We start from the raw sequence: 22,555 nt of genomic DNA, 5'->3' as shown, positions 1-22,555 counted from the left end.
ACACATATCATATTATAGATGAAAGTGTAAAGGAGAATAGACTTTTCTAGAAACTTAAAACATAATATTTAATATTATCAGTGGTGCTAGAGATGTATTATTCTATTCTCAGAGATTATATGAGTCACTGGAGTTCTATAACCTATTGCAATGTTCAACTGGAAATCCATATAATTTGAGAAACTAGAATTGTATGTCTACCAAAACCAAAATTGAAAGTGAGATGTACATCTAATTCACCATAATTGATGAAATCATGTGAATCTGAAACTTTTAATGAAGCCTTTTTCTTATTTTGAGATCTGGTATGTGTGAAACTGAAATGGTACCTTCATCTCTTGGGATGAAGCAAGCATAACTGAACTGTGAATTACTCAGTCTGCCTACTGCAGAGACCAACCATCTCATGTAGCTCATGATCTTCTTACATTATGCCAACCAAAAAGATGTCCACATACTTAGAAATCAATTCTCTCTCATAGACTACCTCTGCTACCTCTGAGGGACATTAGGCTGAGCAGTAATGCATGGGTAGAACTAAGAAGTCTTTCCTCTTGCTCCTAATTATAAACCTGCTTGAGAACAGCAATCATCAGGACAGAATTGATCCCAAGAGATATTTGCCTCTAAGCTCCCATGGATACTTAGTATTCCTGGTTGATTGAACTCTAGAATTAGTTTACAAATGTATGGAACATAGTCCTACCATGGCCTTGGAGCTACTTAAGCTTGAGAGCAAAGAGGAGAAAACAGGATGCAGAATTGTGCTACTAATCCCAGTTGGGATATGGACAAGAAACAGTCCCCTGACCAGACATTTTAAATCATTCTGAAGTAGTACAAACCATAACTACATAATTGCCATGTTAGAAAAACTTGACATGTCTTGAAAGAGCTGGCTTTTAATTTTCATTATGACTTTTTGTAACTAGAGAAAATATCACAAAGAAATTGGGTTAACCTATAGGGATCAGACATTACTTTGTGCCAGACACTTCTCCATGTATACTGTTTACAGGAACTCATTTAATTGTTACCATATCTCTATGAGAGAGATACTGTCATTACACCTCAGGAAACTGAGACTAAGAGTGGTCAAATTTGCTCAAGAACTCTATTAAATGATAAAGCCAAGATGTGAACCCATCATATAACTTGTAGTCCTTGCCACTAAATCCAAGTCATATTTCTGGATTAAAACATCTCTAAGCAACATCCCAGAAAAGCACGGAAGAATGAAACCACCTCAAACCAATGGCAATTGTGAGTTAAACCTTATGTTTTTCATAATTATAGTTGGTCTAGTGAAGTATAATGTGTTTTGTTCAACGTGTGGTTTCAAATGTTTGGTTTAAGTATCATTTTCAACTCTGAGGTTTGATGATGGTTTTAGTTCTTGAAAGGAAGTAGTGCGTGTTGATGTGATAACAGTATTTATTCTATTAAATCTGTATCCAAATACTTTGAGGAAGTCATTCAAAAATATACTTATTCAAAATAAACTAGATGAAGGATTAAAAGCGTATAGTTTACACAATGCTTTTTAAACCTAGCTTTCTAAACTTAGGACTTAAACTTTCTTACAAGTCCTTGACTGGGTCTTTGACCAACTCAACTACTAATTCTGTTCTAGGAGTGGGGGGATTACAACAGCACAAAACAACCAAGAGGAGCCCAACCTAGATATAAACAGTGTTTCTAAGCTTTATTCTCTCCTCTACCTTCTATAAGTATTTTTAATGTTTTGTTAGCACGTATTATACATAATCATGGAATTCATTATGACATTTTCATACAAGTACATGAAGTTTTTCTCGTTTAATATATTTTTATATATTCTTTGAGAATTTCACACATGTAAGCCACTTACCCCTCCAAATCTTCTTGCATCTACTCCACACCCCATCCCAAGTTCATGTTTTCTTTGCATGTATAAAGCACATTGTGTCTAATTAGTGATTATCTTGTATACACAGGGGTGGGACCAACAACTGGAGCATAGTCAAGCTACCAGGCATCATTTCCCTACATAAAACTGATTCATTTCTAGCAACCAGCTACTGTCAGGAGTTTCTTAGCTAGAGGTGAAAGCATTTGAGTGCCCTTCCCCATCCATGATAAATTATCAACTTGACTGACCTTGTATACTTCTTGAGTAAGCAACTACAGATGTTATGAGTCTATGAATGCAGTGATCCTATCATGTTCCAGAAGACATTGTTTCATTCGGTCATAAGTGGGGTATCTATATCACATTCCTTCCCCAAAGACTTAAAATTGTCTGTTTTAAAAAAAAATTTTAGATGTATTTATTTTATTTGGGGGCATGAGCAATTTGTAAGTACATCACATATATGTCTGTTATCTACAGAAGTCAGAAGAGGGTGTTAGGTTCCCTGAAACTGGTGTTACAGATGATTGTGAGTTACCATGTAGACGCTGGCAAATGTACCTAATTCTGCTGCAAGAGCAACATGGCTCTTAATTGCCAAGCCATCTCTCTGGCTTCTTAGTGCTAGTTCTTACTAAGCAAAACTCTCCTTTGCTGCCTCATGGAATCAGTGTCCCTTCTTAGTTCCATATCCAGTGAGTTAAAGTTATTATCCACTCCTCTATTTTCCTTCTGATTCAGCCACCTGGACCCACAACCTTTTGCTGAGATCCCATGATAGAATTAGAAGGCCTGGAACTCATTTCTAAATTTTGTAGTTATTAGGGCAGTAAATTTTCTTGACTTTTAGTTATTACAACTAGAGCCTGATTGTCCCTGTAAATAGTGAACTTAGAAGCTTGGAGTAAACTGCTATAGCATGCCTCTGATGCATTTTGTATCCTCAGCTACTAGTCTATATCAGTGTCCTTAAAGAAGCATATGCTAAGCTCACACATAAAAGAATGACCTTCCTTTCACAACAACCAGCTCCAGACGTCCTTAGTCAGACAAATCTTGTTAGTCCCCAATTGCTCCTTATCCTCTGACATCTAAGTCTGAATCGACATTTCTCCAAGCTTTTGGAACTGGATTCTATCATTACACATAGTCATATGGACTTGATCTGGTGCTTTTGTTTGTTTGATTCTTTTTCCATGCACTGTTCCCAACTAGTAACTCAATCAAAGCTCAAGGCATCATCATAAAAATTAAACGCCGCTCTCATGGACAGCTTTGCTTTTTCCCATTAGATAGTCAAGCATTACTGAAAGCTCTAAGGCAGTTGTTCAGACAAATGCTGATGGTTGGCTGAAATACATGAGCAAACTGACTCAAAGATGGCTTGATAGTTTCCCTATCGGAGCCACATTGCATTATGAGCTGGCACAAAGTTAGGTCAGACATGGCCAACACCTGGAAAACTTACTGAGGCATCCAAATACTGTCGTCTGTGGCAGAAAACCAACATTAGGAGCTGAATTTCCTCCATACTACTCATTCCAATGATGCACAGTTGGATAAGGAGACAGCAGTTCTCATTAAGTTTGTGAGCACATCATCAGGAAGCTTGTTGCTCAGGACATGGCAAAGATGTAGCATGAAGACAGACATGAAAATCTGCATCTCCAAAGCTGTTATGTCCACACAATTACCTTAATGTGTCCCAGATTCAAAGCCTGTATTGCTGTTCCTGTTAGTTACTGGACCTAATCCATGAGAGCTGCTGAAGCACGCCCCTCTCCAAGTGGAATGATGGTGTCAAATCTCTAACAGTGATCCCTGGACCATATCCAGCCCTCAGATGTTGAGGCCAATCGAATCAAATGGCAGAACATTGGGAAAGGGGCCTGTCAGCTGAATGGATACAAAGGCAATTCTACAACTTTTGATGGTGATCTACAGAGGGCAAAAGGACACAGAGTAAGAGAACCATTTCCTGAAACTCCAGCATGGACTCAGGGAACAACTGCAACTGTTGTCACTATCCCTGGTGATGGCTGTGTACAAAACTGTGACAGTGCATAGACTCAGCCTGCAAGGAAGGTGATATGCAAGTGGGGACTTATATGGGAGAAAGGGACGATCACTTGCTATTGTTTTAAAGAAAATGTTTTACATTTCTACAATTCCCTCACCTCTAAATGGATAAAAAGTTATTTTTAGGAGGCAGAAAAGGAAAAATTTCCTTTCTGTGTGGGTTACCTACAAAATCAGGTTAAGTGAACTCAAGTTGGATGCATATAGTAAAGACATCATAAATTTTAAAACAGAAATAACAAAATGGGATAACATTATGATGAAGTATGCAAGAAAAAATTTAACATAACTAAACAAAATCACTAATCATAGTTGATACAACAAGGAATATTATAACATTATAATTAGAGATTTCTACTTAACACACATCACACAGAAAAAGCAGACAGATGGTTGAGAAAGGATATTGAATGGACAAATAATACATCAGAAAAACATGCCAAAAATCTGACACAATATTTGAAAAATATCAAAAGAGTATAATACATTTCTACATATTAGCAAAAAAAAAAATGCCCAAAGTTCCATGTAAAGATAGGTAGGCAGGTCCTCAGAGACAAAGTTCAAACAATAGCAAGTTCACAAAAGTAAGTGCTCTCCAACTTGTCGTTACTACACATTAAGCAATAATAAAAAGGCTGAGCATAGTGATACACACCTTTGACATCAATCCTCAAAGGCAGAGGCAAGATCTTTGTGAATTTGATGCCAACCTGGTCTACATAGTGAGTTCTAGGACTACATAGAGAGATCATCTTGCCGTAAAACACCAAAATTAAATAAATAAATAAATAAATAAATAAATAAATAAATAAATAAATAAGAAGGAGATGTCACTTGAAATAGATCACATTAGAGGACCAGTTACTGGAGCACAGAGAATCTGCTGAGAGCCTTCCTGCACTATTCAGGAATAGAAAACACATGTACCTATTCTTCAACTCCTCAGTCAAATACCAGTTTAAGACCAGGCATGGGGTAAATTCCCACACTCCCAACACTTGGGAAGTAGAAGCCTGATTATCAGCAGTTCAGGGTCATCCTCCATTATATAGCAGGTTTAAGGTCACCCTGAGTTATGTGAGACCTTGTATCAATAAACAAACAAAGCACAGTCATCCATTAGTGTCCAGCAAATCCACACATTAGTACATATCTCAGAGACCTTTCAAAGCACCATGAAGACATTTGTTCTCTGTGACAGTCAAACTGAAAGTAGTCTATTCCCCAACAAAAGAGAACACAGACACTATGAAACAACTCACAATAATCAAATCTAAAATATACACATCATTCTAGCTCTTAATATTATATCCATTATGCTAGATACTAGAATACCAAAACACATTGTGTTATCTATTGGCCAACAACATGCATCATGCTAGCTATTAGAGAAGCTCATGCATCAACAAGATATGCTTTAAGTCATAGGACTGAGTTGAAGGCACAAGGAACAGAATGATGCCTATAGCTTCACACCTTTTAGGAAACTCCATATGAAATAGAGAGTATTACCTACAGTGATACCAGATTTAAAACACATTATCAAAAACATGGCAAAGGTAAAATAACCATTTTATACATTTTTCTACCTCTGGAACCTAACATACTTGTAGGTAACTAACAACTACAATTTGAAATAAATCAATAACAAAATATGAGGGAGAGAGAGAGCATGCAAAACTATCCCCAAGCCTTAAATGTATGCTACAGCAGAGAGTGTGTGAAGATGCTGATTTTGGTAGAATAATGGAAATGCTTGGGTACCAAGGGAGTTTGGTAACTTCAGAATCTGTATCTTTTGATTTTGAAGTCCTCAAAGTTGATCTAAGCCTAGAACTCAGGAGACGTTTAGATAAGAATTTGGGTACTAGATGATATTTTAGGTGAGGAAAGAGAAATAAAGAAGCAGAGACAAAATGGAGCCCATGTGTGATAATTACATGGTAACAGCAACATATTAAAATTGTACAAGATGACATGTGTCTGAAAAGAAATACATAGATAGAGATTAACATCCAAGGAGGGAGCGGTAAGGTAAGATGCAATGAGGGGGTGTAGTAGCAAAGGGGTGCAGATCTATGTCTCAATGAAGACTGCCCCAATAAGCCAAAACTTGTTTCAAAGTCCTTGGACTGATATTTGTTCTGAGGTAAAATTAAAGCTGACACATTTGGTGGGGGTGGGAGTGAGCAGGGAGGTGAGAAATCAGATTTAACATGAGAATAAAAATCTCCTTTCCTATTTCATAAACTACATTATCTAGAGGAGACTGCTGAAGCCTGGGAAATCCCCAAATGATTTTAATTTAAGATATCCCAAGATTCACTGTTCTCCAGTTACTCCCCTAGCTCCAATCTTTCAGGCAGAATCAAAAAGTGGCCCAAGATAAGAATATATGTAAGATTTACTCTTATTGATCCAAATTCTCTTGTTTTAGATCCACATGGAACAACAAATGATCATCCCAAGAAGAAAAGAGAAAAAACACAATAAAGGAAGCTCTCACCTATGCTTTAGTGAAGGCTTCCCATTTCTGAGGTCTTCCCACAATTCATAGCTTTGCTTGTGGGCAGGTTTGTACCACATGACTGACTGGTCCTGTCAACAAAGTATGCCCCCTTCATGCTTACAATTAATGCCTGTCAAATAGTCTAGACACTAATTTTCTAGATTTGAACATCATTAAGTAGTCACCACAATAGTGTGGCCACCAAAAGAAAGCTGTCTGATAGAGATGCTATGAAGGCACAACATAGGATGCTGAGGATCTAGTTTGACTTGGAGACACACTGCTATCTCAAAGGTAAAACAGTTTGAAGAGGAATGTTCATTTAGTGACAGATGTACCACAGACACATAGAAGAGCATCAGAACTTTTCTTGAGATTTCTGAACTGGATTGGTAATAAAATGTCTTCTCATTGCAGGCAGAATCTCATGTGCACATACATTCAAGAGCATTGAATGCTGGGAATAGTCAGTGCATGGTGGAGAACTAAGAGCCATTAGTATCAGTTCTTATCAACATGGATGAAGTAGAACAACACATTTTTGTGCTTATATTTCATAGTTTTTTATTGTTTTCACAAATATATATACTATAGGTTGGGTATATTCCCCTCATATCATTCTACCCTATCTTTTCTCTCCCTACCACATTCCACCAATCCCCCTTTCCACCAAGTTTACATCTACTTTCATATCATAGTACCGGCATGATTTTATGCATCTATGTAAAACCTAGGAACCAGAAATAAGAAACATGAAATATTTGCCTTTCTGAGGTTAGCTAAGTCACGTAATATGACAACATTCAGTTGCATCAGTATTCCCATAAATAATATGATTTTATGCCTGTATTAAAAAAAAATGCCACTGTGTGAATATAATACTTTTTTCTCATCCATTCCTCTAGTATTGACTTCTGGGTTGGTTGAACAGTTATGATTGGAATGATGCTATGCTTATCAAGGGTTCAGAAGATGATTTCCTCCAGCAACAAATTTCAACCAAATGTGAACCAGAATTTGAGAAAGATGTCCTATCTAAGAAAGTTCCTGAGTATTATGAGGTGATGAGGGGCTGTAATTTTACAACTGGGTTATAAAATGGATATCAGTAGGCAACTAGCTTCCTAAAGAACAATATTTTTCAAGCATGGAGAGATATAGTACTTAAGTTGAGACAAGGGAGAAAACCCACCTATGAGACATGATATCATGCAAAACACTGCAAACTGTGAATATATCTGTGTTGTATAGTTGTATGTTAACTCAGCACAGGCTAGGGTCATCAAAGAAGAGGAAACCTCAATTGAGAAAATGCCTACCTAAGATGAGGCTGTAGGCAAACCAGTAGGGCATTTTCTTATTTGGCAATTAATAGGGGAGGGACTATGCCATAGTGTTTGGGTCTACCTCTGGGCTGGCAGTGTGGATTCTATAAGAAAGCAGACTGAACAATTCATGAGGAGCAAGCCAGTGAATAGTACTCCTCCATGGCCACTGCATCAGCTCCTGCCTGCAGGTTGCTTCCCTGTTTGAGTTCCTGACCTAAGTTTTTTGATGGTGAACAGTGATATGGAAGTGTAAGTTAAATAAACCCTTTTTCCCCAACTTGTTTTGGCCATGGTATTTCATCACAGTAATGGAACCCTATTTAAGAAAAAGCCTAATCCTTTAAGTTCCCCTTGTAACACTATGGTAAAAGATATACCATATAGCTGAAAATTCCAGTTAATGAAGTAATTATTATTATAATGTTGTGAAGCAATACATTGTTGTTTATAATATTTCTATGCAAAATTGTGGAGCACAGTGTCACAGTTCTAGTCACTAAAGTATGAATCAAGAATATAGTGAAGGAATATTGAAGTTTCGATGAAACAGTCAGGTGACTAATTGATCTAAATGATGTTTAAAAGGGTGTATCCTGAGGTGGGTAGGGTAGATGCATAGATAAAATATGCATACACAGAATTAATGACAGAGCAAAGATGTGTTTTTAATCAAGGTTTTAGTGAGCAAAACTGATACTAATTATCTAAAATCTAAAACCATCGTTTCCGTGTTCAGAACCTTCAACTATCAAAACATCTCCCGATGAACTGGATGGTCCTAAAAAGTAATAAGTGAGACAAGTTGGAGAGTGTTCACACTGGGACAGCATACAGAATACAAAATACAAGTATTCACACTGACAGAGACTATGACAGCTGAACAGAGTCTGTCCATGGCTCTCAAGTTTAAGATGGTGAGGACTACAGCAACAGAAGACCACGTAAAGTACCATACATACTTATAGTGCATCCTTAAAAACTTCCTATAAAATTCATGCACAAATATTAGAATGAGAAATTCCTTAAAACTTAAATAACCTCTGCTTTATTGTTTATCCCATATTACATAAGATTTCAGTTGTTAAATTATAGAAAAATTCAAGGTAGCTGTACATTTGTCTCCATAAATGGAGTGTGGAGCTTCTTTGATTTCCTGTGCACTTAGTACCCTTCACCATCATTCAGTAGATAAAAGTACCATCTATGTATACCTTAGATGTGTTTACATGCTACTCTCGCACTTAAAACTCTTAAGTTTGTGCTGGTTCTAGAGAGATGAGGGAATAACTTGTACGTGCTGAAAAGACCCATTGAATTAATGATTCTGAAATCATATAAGCTATTGCCATATTACGATTTGAGTAAGACAAAATCCGAAGTGGTTTAGGTAACATAAAATACCAAATAATCATGAATGTTAGTGGACTGTGAAATGAATGACCACCTACCGTCACCGATGAAGCTGGCCCAAGACTCTCCAGTTTATTAAAGAAGGCATAAAGTATATGAGAGTGAAAGAATTTACAATGCTTGAAGCTCCAAATACACCCACTCAATTGTTTTCTTGATGCTGTTTACAAACTATTACAACAGTACATTATTTGTTTTACTGGTCATTTGAGTTTTTGCATCAAATAAATCCCTACATTGCTTGGTGCCTAGCTTTGCCCTTTCATCATTTAAATCGCACAGCTTGAGTTTGGATGGACCTAAGCTAAAGTTCCAGAATATTTAAATCCTATCGCTGATGCCATGTTAGGTTTCCAGACAGTTGACTAAATTAATTCTGTTCACCTCATTCTCCATCTCTCCGACTGAATCAGTGTGGTGTCTACAGAGAAGACTGTCCTGAAACATACTGTGTTCATTTTCCAAGACACATTAGACTAAAAATCAACCGTTGACACACTATATTTTAGTGAGTCCTGAACAAAACTGCAATCATTGCTATACTATATATGCAAAAGATGAGACACAACTCAAACCAGCCAAATATTGAGCGGAAGAGTGGGCATCGTAAGCACACACCACATAAGGAACACATTTATATAAGCTCATTGCCTCAACAACATGCTTTCTAGCTACTAGCAACTAAATGCTCATTTGAGAATTCTGAACAACCTTTCCTTTCATTATCTCATGTGTCAGAACTTCTAAACAGTGAAAGGAGTTGAGAAATAAAAGCTCAATACTACAGGGTTCTGGGTTGACCAGTTTCCAATTTTTTTCCTCTCCTAATGCATGACATTCATAGCAGTTCCCCATATCATAACTTATCACAATGACCTGATTGAGAAGAAATGAGCAAGAGGCAAAGGAGCAACAAGCTGGTACTTCCTCACATCTTCATGGTTAGGACCAAATCTCTGATCACTCACCACATTCATTGGAGACAGCATCAGTGATAAGAAATATGAAAAAGAGGCCCGTGTGAAGGCTCACTAAGCTTGAAGACCTGAGAGAGAGAGAGAGAGAGACTCCCATTGGTTGCTCTCTAACTGTCACACACATGCCAGCCCATTCTTACTCATAAAAATGCATATACACATAAACACATAAATAAATAAAGTTTTAAAGTCTTGAAAACAAAAATAAACAAATAAATATGAAAATAAGATGGATGCTAAGGACTAACCTAGAGTGTATAACTTTTACCTTTAAGCATGAAGGAAATCAGAAAGATCAAAATTTGGGTCTGAGAAGATATCAGTAGCAATTAAATTCTGTGTTCTTATACTATTTATATGGAAGCAGATACAGGTAAAAGTGCTGTTTCTATTATCAATCTAATTTTCTCTTGGACTATGGAGTCTAAGAAACTAGATCATTTATCAGAGCCATTATAACTTTGTATATTATAAAAGTAATGACAGTAAGTTTCTTAATGGCAGAAAATGGGCATGCAACTTAGCTCCCAAAGAGGAAGGAAGTGGCTCATAAAAGTGAAATTGAAATGCACCTAAAAAAAGAGAGTAACGGGTAGATGCAGTGGTATTTGTTTATGATCTAACAAATGAAGATCAGAGTACAAAGCAAGCTACACTAATTAGCCATAGAGGGCAGGCAGTGGTGGTACACACCTTTAATCCCAGTACTCAAGTGACAGAGGCAGACAGATCTCTGTTAAGTCAAGGCCACCCTGTGCTACACAAAACTGATCCAGTCTAAAAGAGAAACAGAATTCACACAATGATGATCTCAGCACATGGGATCCCACGCCTTTAATCCCAGCACCAGGGAGGAATATAAGGTAGGGGGTGACAGGAGCTCGGTGCATTTTGAGGTTTGATGGGGACAAATGCAGTCCTTAGATGCAGTCAGAGGACAGGATCCCCCTTTCAGTCTAAGGTAGAGGTAAGAACTAGTGGCTGACTGCTTTGCTTCTCTGATCTTGCAGCTTTAACCCCAATATCGGTCTCTGGGTTTTTATTATTAATACCAGTTAGGATTCATGCTACATCTAGATGAGAGGATAGAGAAACTATGGCCATATAATCAAGGCACCAGGAAAGAAGAATGAAGTTGAAGGGCATTCTAAGAAGAAGAAGAGAGGAATACAAGGACCACACACTTGGATCATCAGAGACCACCAACGGCATTTCAGCTTCAGGTCTGTACATAGGACAAAAAGACAGGTTAGACTGCAGTCTTCTATGTGGAATGATCAATTCTAGAACCTATAGAGAAATAGTCATGCCAACTGAAAAAGCACTAGCCTACTCATACTAATTTCCTAGGGTGGATGCCAAGAGAAGTCCCTGTGATTCTTGGTTCCCACAGTGAATGCTTTTTGTGGGTTCCCAACCTGAGATGAGGGTGGGACCTCTTGCAGACTTCTGGTTAGTGAAAAATGGAAAAGGTGGAGGCAATTTGTAAAAATAATTAGGGTATAGTGCACCCTAATTCCTTTGGGACTTGACACTGCACACAGGAACTACCACTTGCCTTTCTACCTTCTCTTTTACTCCATCCACTGTGCCCTTTATAAAAGATTACTCATTTTGGTTCTCAGTGTCTGTGGGTTTTGTTGTTGTTGCTTGTGGTTGAAAGTTTCTGCCCTGCCTGGTCCCACAACCCTTTAGTCCCAAATAAACATATAAAGACTTATATTAATTATAAACTGTTTGGGCCGATGGCTCAGGCTTCTTATTGGCTAGCTCTCTCTTAAATATTAACCCATTTCATTAATCTATGTATCTGTATGTTGTCTTGGCTTACTGGTGGTGCCTGGGTCTCTTGCTTCCTCAGAAGCTACATGGTGTCTCCTTGACTCCACCTACTACCTTTCTCTATCCCTGAATGGATTTCCCACCTGGCTAAATCCTGCCTGTCCATTGGATGAAACAGCTTATTCATCAACCAATAAGAGAAACATATATTCCCAGCATACAGAAAGACATCCCCCATCAGTTGTTGGGAAGTGATGAGAAAGAAGATGGGAAATCACCTTCCTGATAGCACTTGAGAGAATTGACTGCGGTGAGATTCCTTCCTGTAGAATAATTGATTGTACAGAAGAAGCCCACATCATGTGGGAACAGCAGTTGGCCTGATAGAAGCTGTGGGCAGCATCCCAGCCATAGCCAGAAAACGCTGGGGCTTCCTGCCACACAGCTGCAGATAATAAAATTCACTCTGAATGAGGGTGAGGGGGATTCCTCCTTAGTTTATCCTCCAAATGAAAGCACAGCCAAAACCTCAAGCACACCTTTCAGAGACCCTGGAAGAGATCAGCTGAGCAACTACACCCACAGAAATGAGGAGTTTAAAACTATATGTCTGTCATGCTGCTGAATGAATCAACAGAAGAATATAGCATGTGGATCCCTCTATCTTCCACCACTAACATCTTATGTGCCAATGGAAGGCCTTTTGGTTACTAGCAAAATAGTTAGCCTATTTATAAAAATAAAATAAAATATCATTATTTCAATACCTTAAATATAGAGAAGAAAACAGAAGAGAGTAGAAAACAGAGAGGTGTGAGGAATTCTGAATTCTGGCTAGTAATAATAGCTAGCTGGCATTTATAGCATTTACTGAACTCTTACTATGTACTATCACTATCTATACTCTTAGATGCTGAAGATAGAACTCAGATCCTTATGTATGGTAAGCATTTTCTGAACTACTGAGATATACTCCCAGTCCCACTGTTCCCATTTCAATGTACATATTTGAATTTACAAAAAAAAAAAAAGAAAATGTGTACCACTATATACTGATAAATTGGGGCAAAACAAATTGGAGAAACTTCATGATTTTGCATGATCCTGATTGTCCTAGTTGAATCCATAGAGTGAATTAATCTGATCTAAGAGACTATGTTATGCTCACAGAGCTGTGCTATTAGGCAGTAAAATTGATACCTCCAGAAAAATATATGGCCACACTAAACCCACATCTTAAAAGATGAAAACATCAATCAAGCCAGTGGTGGTGGCACACACCTCTAATCCCACCACTCCGAAGACAGAGGCAGGCAGATTTCTGTGAGTTCAAGGCCAGCCTGGTCTACAGAGCAACTTCCAGGACAGGCTCCAAAGCTACAGAGAAATCCTGTCTCACCCCTCCTTGCAAAAGACAGAAGACATCAGTCCATACCTACCTACTTGTACTTGGCTCATAGATCGAGTGCATCCAGGAATATGACTCCACAGTTGGTCTTGTTTTGTTGTTGTTGTTGTTTGTTTTTCCACTGTGCTGCTATGGACTCTAGATCCCCCTGTATGCAAGTCAAGTACTCCACTACTACTCTTGCTTGCCACAAGACTATGCAATCCCAGCTACTTGGGAATCTGGGTCAAGAGACAGCTAGTTCAAAGCCAGCCTGAGCAACTTTGTTAAACCTGGTCTCAAAATAGAAAGTAAAAAGTAGGCTGGGGGCATAATTCAGTGTTAAAACTTTTTCCTAGGCTGTACCAGTTCATGAGTTCATTTCTAAGTTAAAACCAGTTACAAGACAGTTATGACCGTAAATGAGGTGGGGGTGAATGGGAAAGATTTACAATGTGTAGAACTGTGCCTGTGTGGTTGTGATTAGTCTATTGCCACAGGTGTGAAGATACAGCGTTCCTTTCAGTGAACCGTACGGGAAAAGAAAAGAGAGCGAAAGCTACTTAGTACAAGAATTGTACATTTAAAATGCACTTGAAAAGTAAGGGAATAGTACTACTTTCTACCCACTTTAGACTGCATTATTCTTGTTACAGTATGAACACATGTTGAACCACCTGGGGTTGTTTCTTTGGAGACAACACTGCCAGTTTTTGACCTGATGGGTCTCACAATATGTTCAACAACAAAAAAGGCAACTTGTATTTTGAGGTGATCACAATGACCCACACAATTCTGTTTGGTGAGATTACAGGTGTGGATCTATTTCACCTGTAGGAACGATCACGAGCATATCATGAGTGACTTTTCCAAAAGGCAACATTAATTTTCAAGTGTTTAGATTGCCAAGACAAGGATTTCTCTCAAATGTACAATTCATCAACCTCCTTACTCACTGTAAAATCAATCTGCTCTGCTTGTATGACATAAACAAGTCATTTCTCAGGAATGAGACAGGCCATATGTGAAGGTGTTTTACAGAAGCACAATGGGGAATACGCCAATCGAAGAAGCATCTGCATTCTATTTCAATGTCAAATCACATGTGTGTTATAAAAAGGAAAGCGTAACGCATGCTTTAACAACAGCTTTCCTGCAGAGTTCACCCACACCTCCCCTAAGTAACACACCAAGAGCAGCCACAGAAGCTCTTAAAGAGAGCACATGGATCTCAAAGTGCAAAGTGCCCTTTGCAAACACCTGAGCATCTGCCTCTTGCTTCCATGACAAGGAAACTTGCATTGATCCATTAGATGGACGTTATCAGAATCAGTACTTTCTTATCAATGCATTGATAAATATCAGAGCCTTATGCAATGGTGAGAAAACAGGAAACTCTCAAAGGAGCAGCATTGTTCTCAAGAGAGCTTGTTTTGTACAATTGAGATGGATTGACAGCGAAAGGAAGTGGGATCCAGCTCACTTCCAGCCTTAAGCAGCTCTATGACCTCAGGCAAGCCACTGCACTCTGACAGGGTCCCAGCTTTATAACAACTTTTATGAACTGACAGGGCTGAACTAAATCATCCCCCAGATCCCTTCCTGCTCTGAATGTGTGAGTCTCCTGCTGCTTAGCCGCCTCGTTGCATTTGAATAGTAATGGGATCCTTTTAAGGTTGTCTCCTGACTGGAACCTTCTCCCCAGTTGGAAGTTAGATACTTTGGGAAACTATGTTAGCTTCCCCAGCCACCAAGGTAGGATCAGCTGCTTTCTAGCACTCATTAGTGCAGCTTCCAGAGGTACTTAACACACACCCTGGCTTCCTTGTTCAGAGAAATCACTGCACAAAGATTAAGGTGCTTCATTAGGAAGCCCAGAACCCAATTCACCCTGCAGGCAATGGGATTCCATGGCTGTGTTTAAAAGGCCAAATGAGTGGTTATTTATGTAAGTAACTGGATGGACATTATAAGCATTCTCCCCAAAGTCCCTGCTTTCACAGGAAAAAATAAAATGAAAGCTTCCCAATGAACAATGTCTTTTTTGACCTAAAATAGAACAGGGCTCTTCCTTTGCTGAAAGGTATATGTTCTAAGACAACCCTCACCCGTAGATGCCTGAAGCCATGGATGAGACGAAACACTTCCCATTATGACTACCTGTGCATACTTCTCCATGACCAAGTCAAATTTATATGTCAGGAGGTACAGCAAGGTACTGAAAACTATCTAAAAACAAAAGGGGGACAATTATAGCAAAATACTGTAGAACAGATATGTGGAGAAAGTCTCACTCTCCAGATACCTTATTGAACTGTAATCTCATCCTTCTTGTAATAATGTCAAATAATACAATACTCACACGGTGAGATGAACGGAGGTGAGTGACAGGCACTACACACAGTCCTAAGATATTGTGCAACATATGCCCTGTGGTCCTGTAACAGTAAGTCTGGTAACTAAGATGACAAATAACTAAGGATGAGTGGCAATTTCAGCATGGAAACAACAACCCAAGTCATGAGTCATAGCTTAGGCTAGACACGTAGTGATGGTACAGGTTTCCATCATGCTCCTCTAAATTGCACACAATTAAAAACACATGCATTGTTTATTTATAGAAACTTGCATTTAATATTATTTTGGCCATGGCTTCCTACATGTAACGACAACTATGGGAGGCAATGCAGAAGACTGGGGAATGTTCTTCTGTGTATTCGTATCACTTCACCCATGCCGGCCCATATCTATCCTCTACTTTCTATCGCTTGCCTTCTCATTGGCTTTTATCCTTATACTGTGTATGCCACCTAGTCTTCAGCATAACAGCTGATGAAACGCTTACATCTTTTAGTTTCAAGTCATTTATAATGGCAACTTTAAACAAGTACAAAAGTGTGGCCAGTGAAAGGGTCGCCAGCTCAAAACCTTGAGAAGAAAGAATTTCTAAGTAACAAAACAAAACCCAGGTCAGAGTGTGGGAGCCTTCTTCAGATGGCCTGACATTCCCTCATCCAATCACAGTGTTTACATGAACATGGCATATGTCACCCAGCCTTTGTTATATAGGAATGGGGGTGGAGAGGTCTGTTTTCAGAAGGCAGGGACATTTCTGGACAGAAAGATGGCCAATAGGAAGAAATAGTACCTGTAGTACCTCTCAGCCTTTTGACAAATATTAACAATAGAAGAAACCCCAGCCCAGAATGCCTTCAAGTTTTCACAGGTTTTTCTTCAGTATTTTTAGCACATTCCTCCCACGTCAATTCTCTAGATATTTATTAAATGCTTGCGGCTGACAAAATCATGGGGGGAGGCGATGATCTTTTGGAGATTGCACAGTATCTAGACTACCAGTAAAGATGACCAAGACATTACACAACTATATACATGCAGGAGAGCAATGGTAACACAATGCAGCACAGGCCTTGTGCACTGGAAGACAGTAAGAAAGACACAGATCCTGAGGGGAGAGTTCCCATGGAATTGTTCCTATGATTCCAGGACTCTCAGGGCCATCTGAGGGGGCAGCCAGCCAGCACATCTCTTCCACAGTCACAGGCAATTTAATTGACTTATACAGTAAACTGCATGAAAATGACTGGCAGCTACAAATGAAATTTGCATTTAACTAGCTAAAATGCCTATCCATGGGAAGGGAAAGGCGAAGGAGGAAGAGGAGGGGGAAGTGATGGCGGTGACAGTAGCTATGATTTACTGAGCCTTTCAAAAAATCTCCCAAATTTTCCAAAATCAGTAGCTTCAAAGGAGGCATTGTGCTGTAGGAGTAAGTGTGTAAGCCAGAGCACTCAAGACACACACAGAGAAAACCTCATTCAAACTCACCGGTGTAGGACACCAACTTGATGTCACATTTAGTTTTGAAGCCAGGTAGTACAATATTCTGTGTTAAATGCATTTTATGAGAATTTGGAAAGAATTTAGGCAAAGGCTGCACCAGCACATAATTTACTAGCTTGAGTAAAAAAAAAAAAATAATAAAAATCAAGGAAATTGTCCATTTCCAGGGGAAAAAAAAAAAAAAAACAAAATGTGCTGAGTAGCTAATGCTTCCATATTACCCTGGTAAAACTGGCACAATTTCTAGAGAAGAAAATGATTGAAAGCAAATGAATTGATGTAACAGCCAATAGGGTAAGAGGCTAAGAGAAAAAATGTTCACTCATCTATCATTTCTATTTGTTCAGCAAACATATACTGAGGAGATTAAATTAGAGAGCCAGTGCTGTAGGTCTTGGGCCTGAAGACCCAGCTATAAGCAGCTGAGGTGCTTCTCCCTGAAGCTTTGGTATCAGAAATGAACAGATACACAGAAATTTTAAACTGTGGTAAATATGTAAAGGAAACCAAATGATAAGAAACAATACACAACTAGACTAGGACCAGACTCTACTTTTATGTATTGTCACTAAATATAGGCTCTCCTGGAAAATAAAAGTGATGAGGAGACCTGTCATACTTACTAACCATAGCACTAGGAAGTGGGTGAACATTCCAAATAAAGAAGGCATGAAGCACAAAAGCCCTCATGTCATCCAGTGCTTAGTGTGTCTGGCAAACAAAAACGGAAGACAGCTGTGAAAAATGACATATCATCTTGAATAACCTACACCCTTGTATTAGTCAGTGTTTGGTCACTGTGACAAATCACCTGAGATAACCATCTTAATAGAGGAAAGGGTTGTCTGGGCTTATGGCTCCAAAGCTTACAATTCACAGCTATGGGGGGCTCTTGTTTTGGGATTGTGTCAGGGCAGGATATCATAACACAGAAGGGATCATGTGGTGGAGGCACCTGAACTCAGCATGGCTGGGATCCAAAGAGGGACAAGAAAGAGTCCTAGTGCCAACCTCCCCTTCAACAGTATGCATCTAGAGACCTGACTCTCTACCACCCCACCTCTAGAGTTCCACAAGCTAAGGACCAAGGTTTTAGCATAACAGTCCTCTCTTTTAACTTTCAGATGAGGCACATCTGTGAAACACTCCTGACAACAGTTTCCCTGATCAATAATCTAGGTCTTCTAGTCTTCATGTAGATTATCATTCAGCCTTCACCATAACTAACGGCCCACAGAAGAGAGTTATCAGAAGGAGAACACAGCTACCAAAGAGCTAAACACACTGTCTAAGCATCCACTATGGTCATAGAATTGGATTTCACATGCAGGTTGATCTATCTACAAAGCCAGCATGTTTTTGTTTTGTTCTTTGTAGGTTTTGCTATAGAAACAACTACTGACCTGAATGACAGGAGCTTCCACCTAGGACTCAGTAAAGCTGAATGCATTAGACCATGTCTCCAACACAGATGCACAGCATCTTCCTTGCCAACTTGTTCACTTGTTCACTTGCAAAGGCACTTTTCCAATTCTTGCATCAGAAGATAAAGTCCTCACCCACTCTGGCTGGCCATGTGACTTACTTTGAACAATGAGATAGTATTTTAAATTATGTACCCATACCTCAGTCATGGTGCATAAAGGGAAACAAGCCATTTTTCCTATCTCTTCTGTTAGATATTTTGTCACAGCAAAAGCTAAAGAGCCAAATGCTGAAAAATTGGTTTCAAGAAGTGGAATTATTGCAGGGGAACATCTGACCATGTCTTTTGGAAGCTTTTGGAAGTGGTGTGGAGGGCAAACATGGAAGAGTTGAGATCTGTGGGCTGGGAATGCAGTGGGGTTCTGAGAGCTGAGCTTGACTCAGTTTTAGTAAAAGTGTGGAAGACTAGAATGCTGATAGAAAAGTAGACCCTAAAGATTGTACTCACAGGGTTTCAGATGAGAACAAGGACCAAGAATCAGACTTCAGGTAATTCATGCTACAGTCTGGCAAAACCCCTTAGCTATGTTCTGCCTTAGTTCTGGACATTTGGATGAGGCTGAATTAAAAGATAATAGACTAATATATATAGGCCAAAGGGAATTTCAAAACAGCATAACACCCAGGATGTGGCAGGGTTACTGCTTTCTGCTTTCAGCCAGATTTGCAGTGAGCACAAAGGAGCTCAGAAGCATGTGTTCTGAATAGTTCAGATAAGAAAGGAGCAAAAGTGAAATTAAAGTTACAGAAAAAGCAAATGTAGGCATTGCCTCTCTAACTCCTAGAAACTAACACCATCATGCAGAAACTGACTTTTAATACTGGGACCAGAGCAAAAGTAATTTGAAGACAAGACCCCGTGCTCATCCAAGGTTCCAGTGTGTAAAAATGGAAACACACTTAAAAGGTTTTCTTTTAAAAAACAAAGAGGGAGAACTGTGGGGGTATGCTATTCAAACAGGGCCACTTAAGAAAGTGTTCCCCCAAATTCAGCTATTCCTTTAGACACTACTATAGCCACCCCCAGGGGACCCAACAGCATCTTGTCCTGTCAGCAAAACTTGGTGCTATTTGTTTCAGGCATGCTGAGTATAAGTTATATGGTGACTAAGCTTGTACGCAGGTTGCAGGAACAATAAGAGTGTGAGTCTACAGAGGTGAAGCCCAGCACTCACTTTCTAACGCATAGACACTGCAATGGGAATTAGTGTATTCGTCCAGAAAACAATGTACTGGAGACCATAACCCTGCTGCTTTTAGAAGGCATGAGTAAACATGTTTAGGCCTCAAAAGTCAAATGGATGGCAGCAAGAATTACAGAACATGTGACTGGATAATGAGATTTGAGTTAAAGTTAGAACCTCAAGCCAGCTGCTCCAAGCCAGCTGCTCCGAGTGGAAGAGTGGGTGATAAATAAACTATAGGGCAGATCAATTGGCCAATGGGAAAGCCATTCCATGAAAGGACCTTGGGGTGAGCAGAGAAGCAGCGATGGGAACAGATGACCTTGACTGGCTCTCCTGTCTCTTTCTTCTTCCCAAGTTTACTGTCTCTGTCTCACCACCATGGTTATTAGATGAACACATTCCTAGAAAGCCGTGTCTGTGTTCACTCTCGAGAGAGACTCCAACCCTTGTTTCATGTGTTACACGCGTTTGAACAAACACAACCACAGGTATGAGCAGAGTGATAAGTAACAGCAATAGATATGGTCTCCTGGGTCCTAAGTGAACAGAGGAGCTTTCAGTGTATATGAACAGCCACATCCCGATTCAGTTTTCAGTTTTAGCTTCCACCAAACTACCACCATTTCCCGATTACAGGCTCCTCTTTAAGACCCAACTCCAATTTCCTCAGGTATATTGTCTTTGTCTCTTCTGTGGGGCACTTTGTAGATTTTTTTAAAAAAAATCCATAAATCATAACATCCTTATCTATCATTGAACTATGAACATCTCTTGTCAAGGGTAGGTAAGCCATGGTCTACAATGAATACATAATCAATTTTGTTGACTAAATAGATAGATTAACGCAAAAAAGATTTGTTGGAGTCAATAATTTTAAATAAAAAGATAAAAAGGCGGAATCACTCACTAAACTGAAATTCGATGTTTCTCCAGTTCCTCCAGGTAAGATGTATCTCCTGAATAATCTTCAGGCTCTCCAGGTCTCCACAGAGAAGATCTTTTCTTCACAGAATGATCTCCCTCCTTAGGAGAATCCATCGATGGAAAAAGAAAAGAAAGAAAGAAATATTTTATTAATAATGGGTGACATGTTCACCTAGCTTTGGGGCTGTTTTCTCCAGAATGACCTGTGGAATCACCAATTACAAGTCAATTAGCCATACTTGATATTCTCTTACCAAGAGTATGGAGTATTTACTGCACTGAAGCACTTGAATGGCATCTGTAATTGTTGTTACAACTGACAACATGGCAAAATAACCATGATCATGTTATCACTCTGAATTGGATTTTGGCTCTAAGTTAAACCTTATATAATCTCTTCGGAAAAAGAAGTTTGAAAGGAGAGTTCCATAGCCAATCTACAGAAAAGAAAGGGAAGTAGCCGAGTTTCAAGAACAGGAAAGGAGGACTTGAATTTGTTAAGATTCTTTCCACTTCTGCTCTATGCTTCAGCTGGCATTGCATACCAGCTTTGCCTCCATTAACCTGTGAGTCCCATAACAGATGACCCTTATTACCTTGAGCTCAGTACCTGTACAGTGTCTGTGAAGCTAATTTATTAGAATTTGAAAGGATCATGCAATATGATGCAGGGTCTGGAGACCTGTCATTCAACCTGGGAACCCTGCTATGGTAGAAAGTGAAGTAGGGAACAGTTAACCCAGCAGGGCCCTGTCTTTCTGCTTCTACAAAACCACCTCGTTTTACCTGTTTTGTGAAGAGAGTCTCCTGGAAGATTTTAATACAAATGCTAGTTACAAAAAGTAGTTTGAAGAGCATGAGCCTAGAACAGTAGAGCCCTGGGTATCACATTTAGAACAGTCACCTTAAAACCCTTTGTCTTCCTCCACATGCTTTCGGTTGTCATTTTTTAGGGGCCAGTTTTTTTGAACTTCCTTGATCTCAGCTGATCCAAGTGTCAGCATAACTCAAGAGTTTATTTTGCAATTGCAAAGTTCGGCTTGGGGTTGGCAGGTTGCGGTAACCAGGAAAAGCATAGAAACCAGGTGGAGTCAATGTGTCATCAAATCCCTAGTGAACCCAACAGGGCTTATTTCTTTTATATGGAACTGATTGGTTTGATTACTTTAAGAACAAAATCCAGTTATGACAGCCATGAATTTGAAATACTTTTTATTGTGGTCCTTTTTATCTTCTTTAGCCTTTAGAGCTCTTAAAACAATAAAAATATTTCTGATCAGATTATTCACACTGGTGTTCTTAATTACCCCATTCCTGAGGAAATTGAAGAGTGTCAAAATTCTTGAGGAAAACATGCAAGTTGTGAGTTGTCCCATATGTCTTTGTAGCCATTTAAATTATAGGTTGATCCCACTTCTTTCTGAGTTTCTTGTTTTATTCTATCTTCTTAGATAGAATGTTGAGATGGGGCCTGGGGAGATGACTCAACGGTTAACAGCACTGACTATTCTTCTAGAGGACCTGGGTTTGATTCCCAGAATCCATATGACAGCTGAGTATTTGTGAGCCTAGTCCTAAGGTACCCCAGAGTACCAGGCACACACACAGTGTAAAGATATACATGCAGGAAGTATTCATACACATAAGATAATAAATAAAAATAAAGAAACCTGAAAGGGATGCTAAGATCTAGTCTCAGATCAGTTTGCATACTCACCCCCTTTATATACAA

At 39.1% G+C, this 22,555-nt stretch overlaps 1 protein-coding gene across 1 annotated transcript in view; it reads right to left on the bottom strand.

The window, feature by feature from the left end:
- LOC127229305 (uncharacterized) overlaps positions 1-22,555 on the bottom strand; it is a gene marked incomplete at its 5' end in the record, with an annotated part of 280,807 nt that overhangs the window by 108,250 nt on the left and 150,002 nt on the right. Inside the window, one exon of the mRNA XM_051194389.1 lies at positions 20,807-20,919. Coding sequence (XP_051050346.1) covers positions 20,807-20,919 — 113 coding nt within the window. The remainder of the gene's footprint in view (positions 1-20,806; positions 20,920-22,555) is intronic.

Source organism: Phodopus roborovskii, unplaced genomic scaffold (genome assembly GCF_943737965.1).
Source record: "Phodopus roborovskii unplaced genomic scaffold, PHOROB, whole genome shotgun sequence".
Lineage (NCBI taxonomy): Eukaryota > Metazoa > Chordata > Mammalia > Rodentia > Cricetidae > Phodopus > Phodopus roborovskii.
This window is presented reverse-complemented; position numbering and strand designations above follow the sequence as displayed.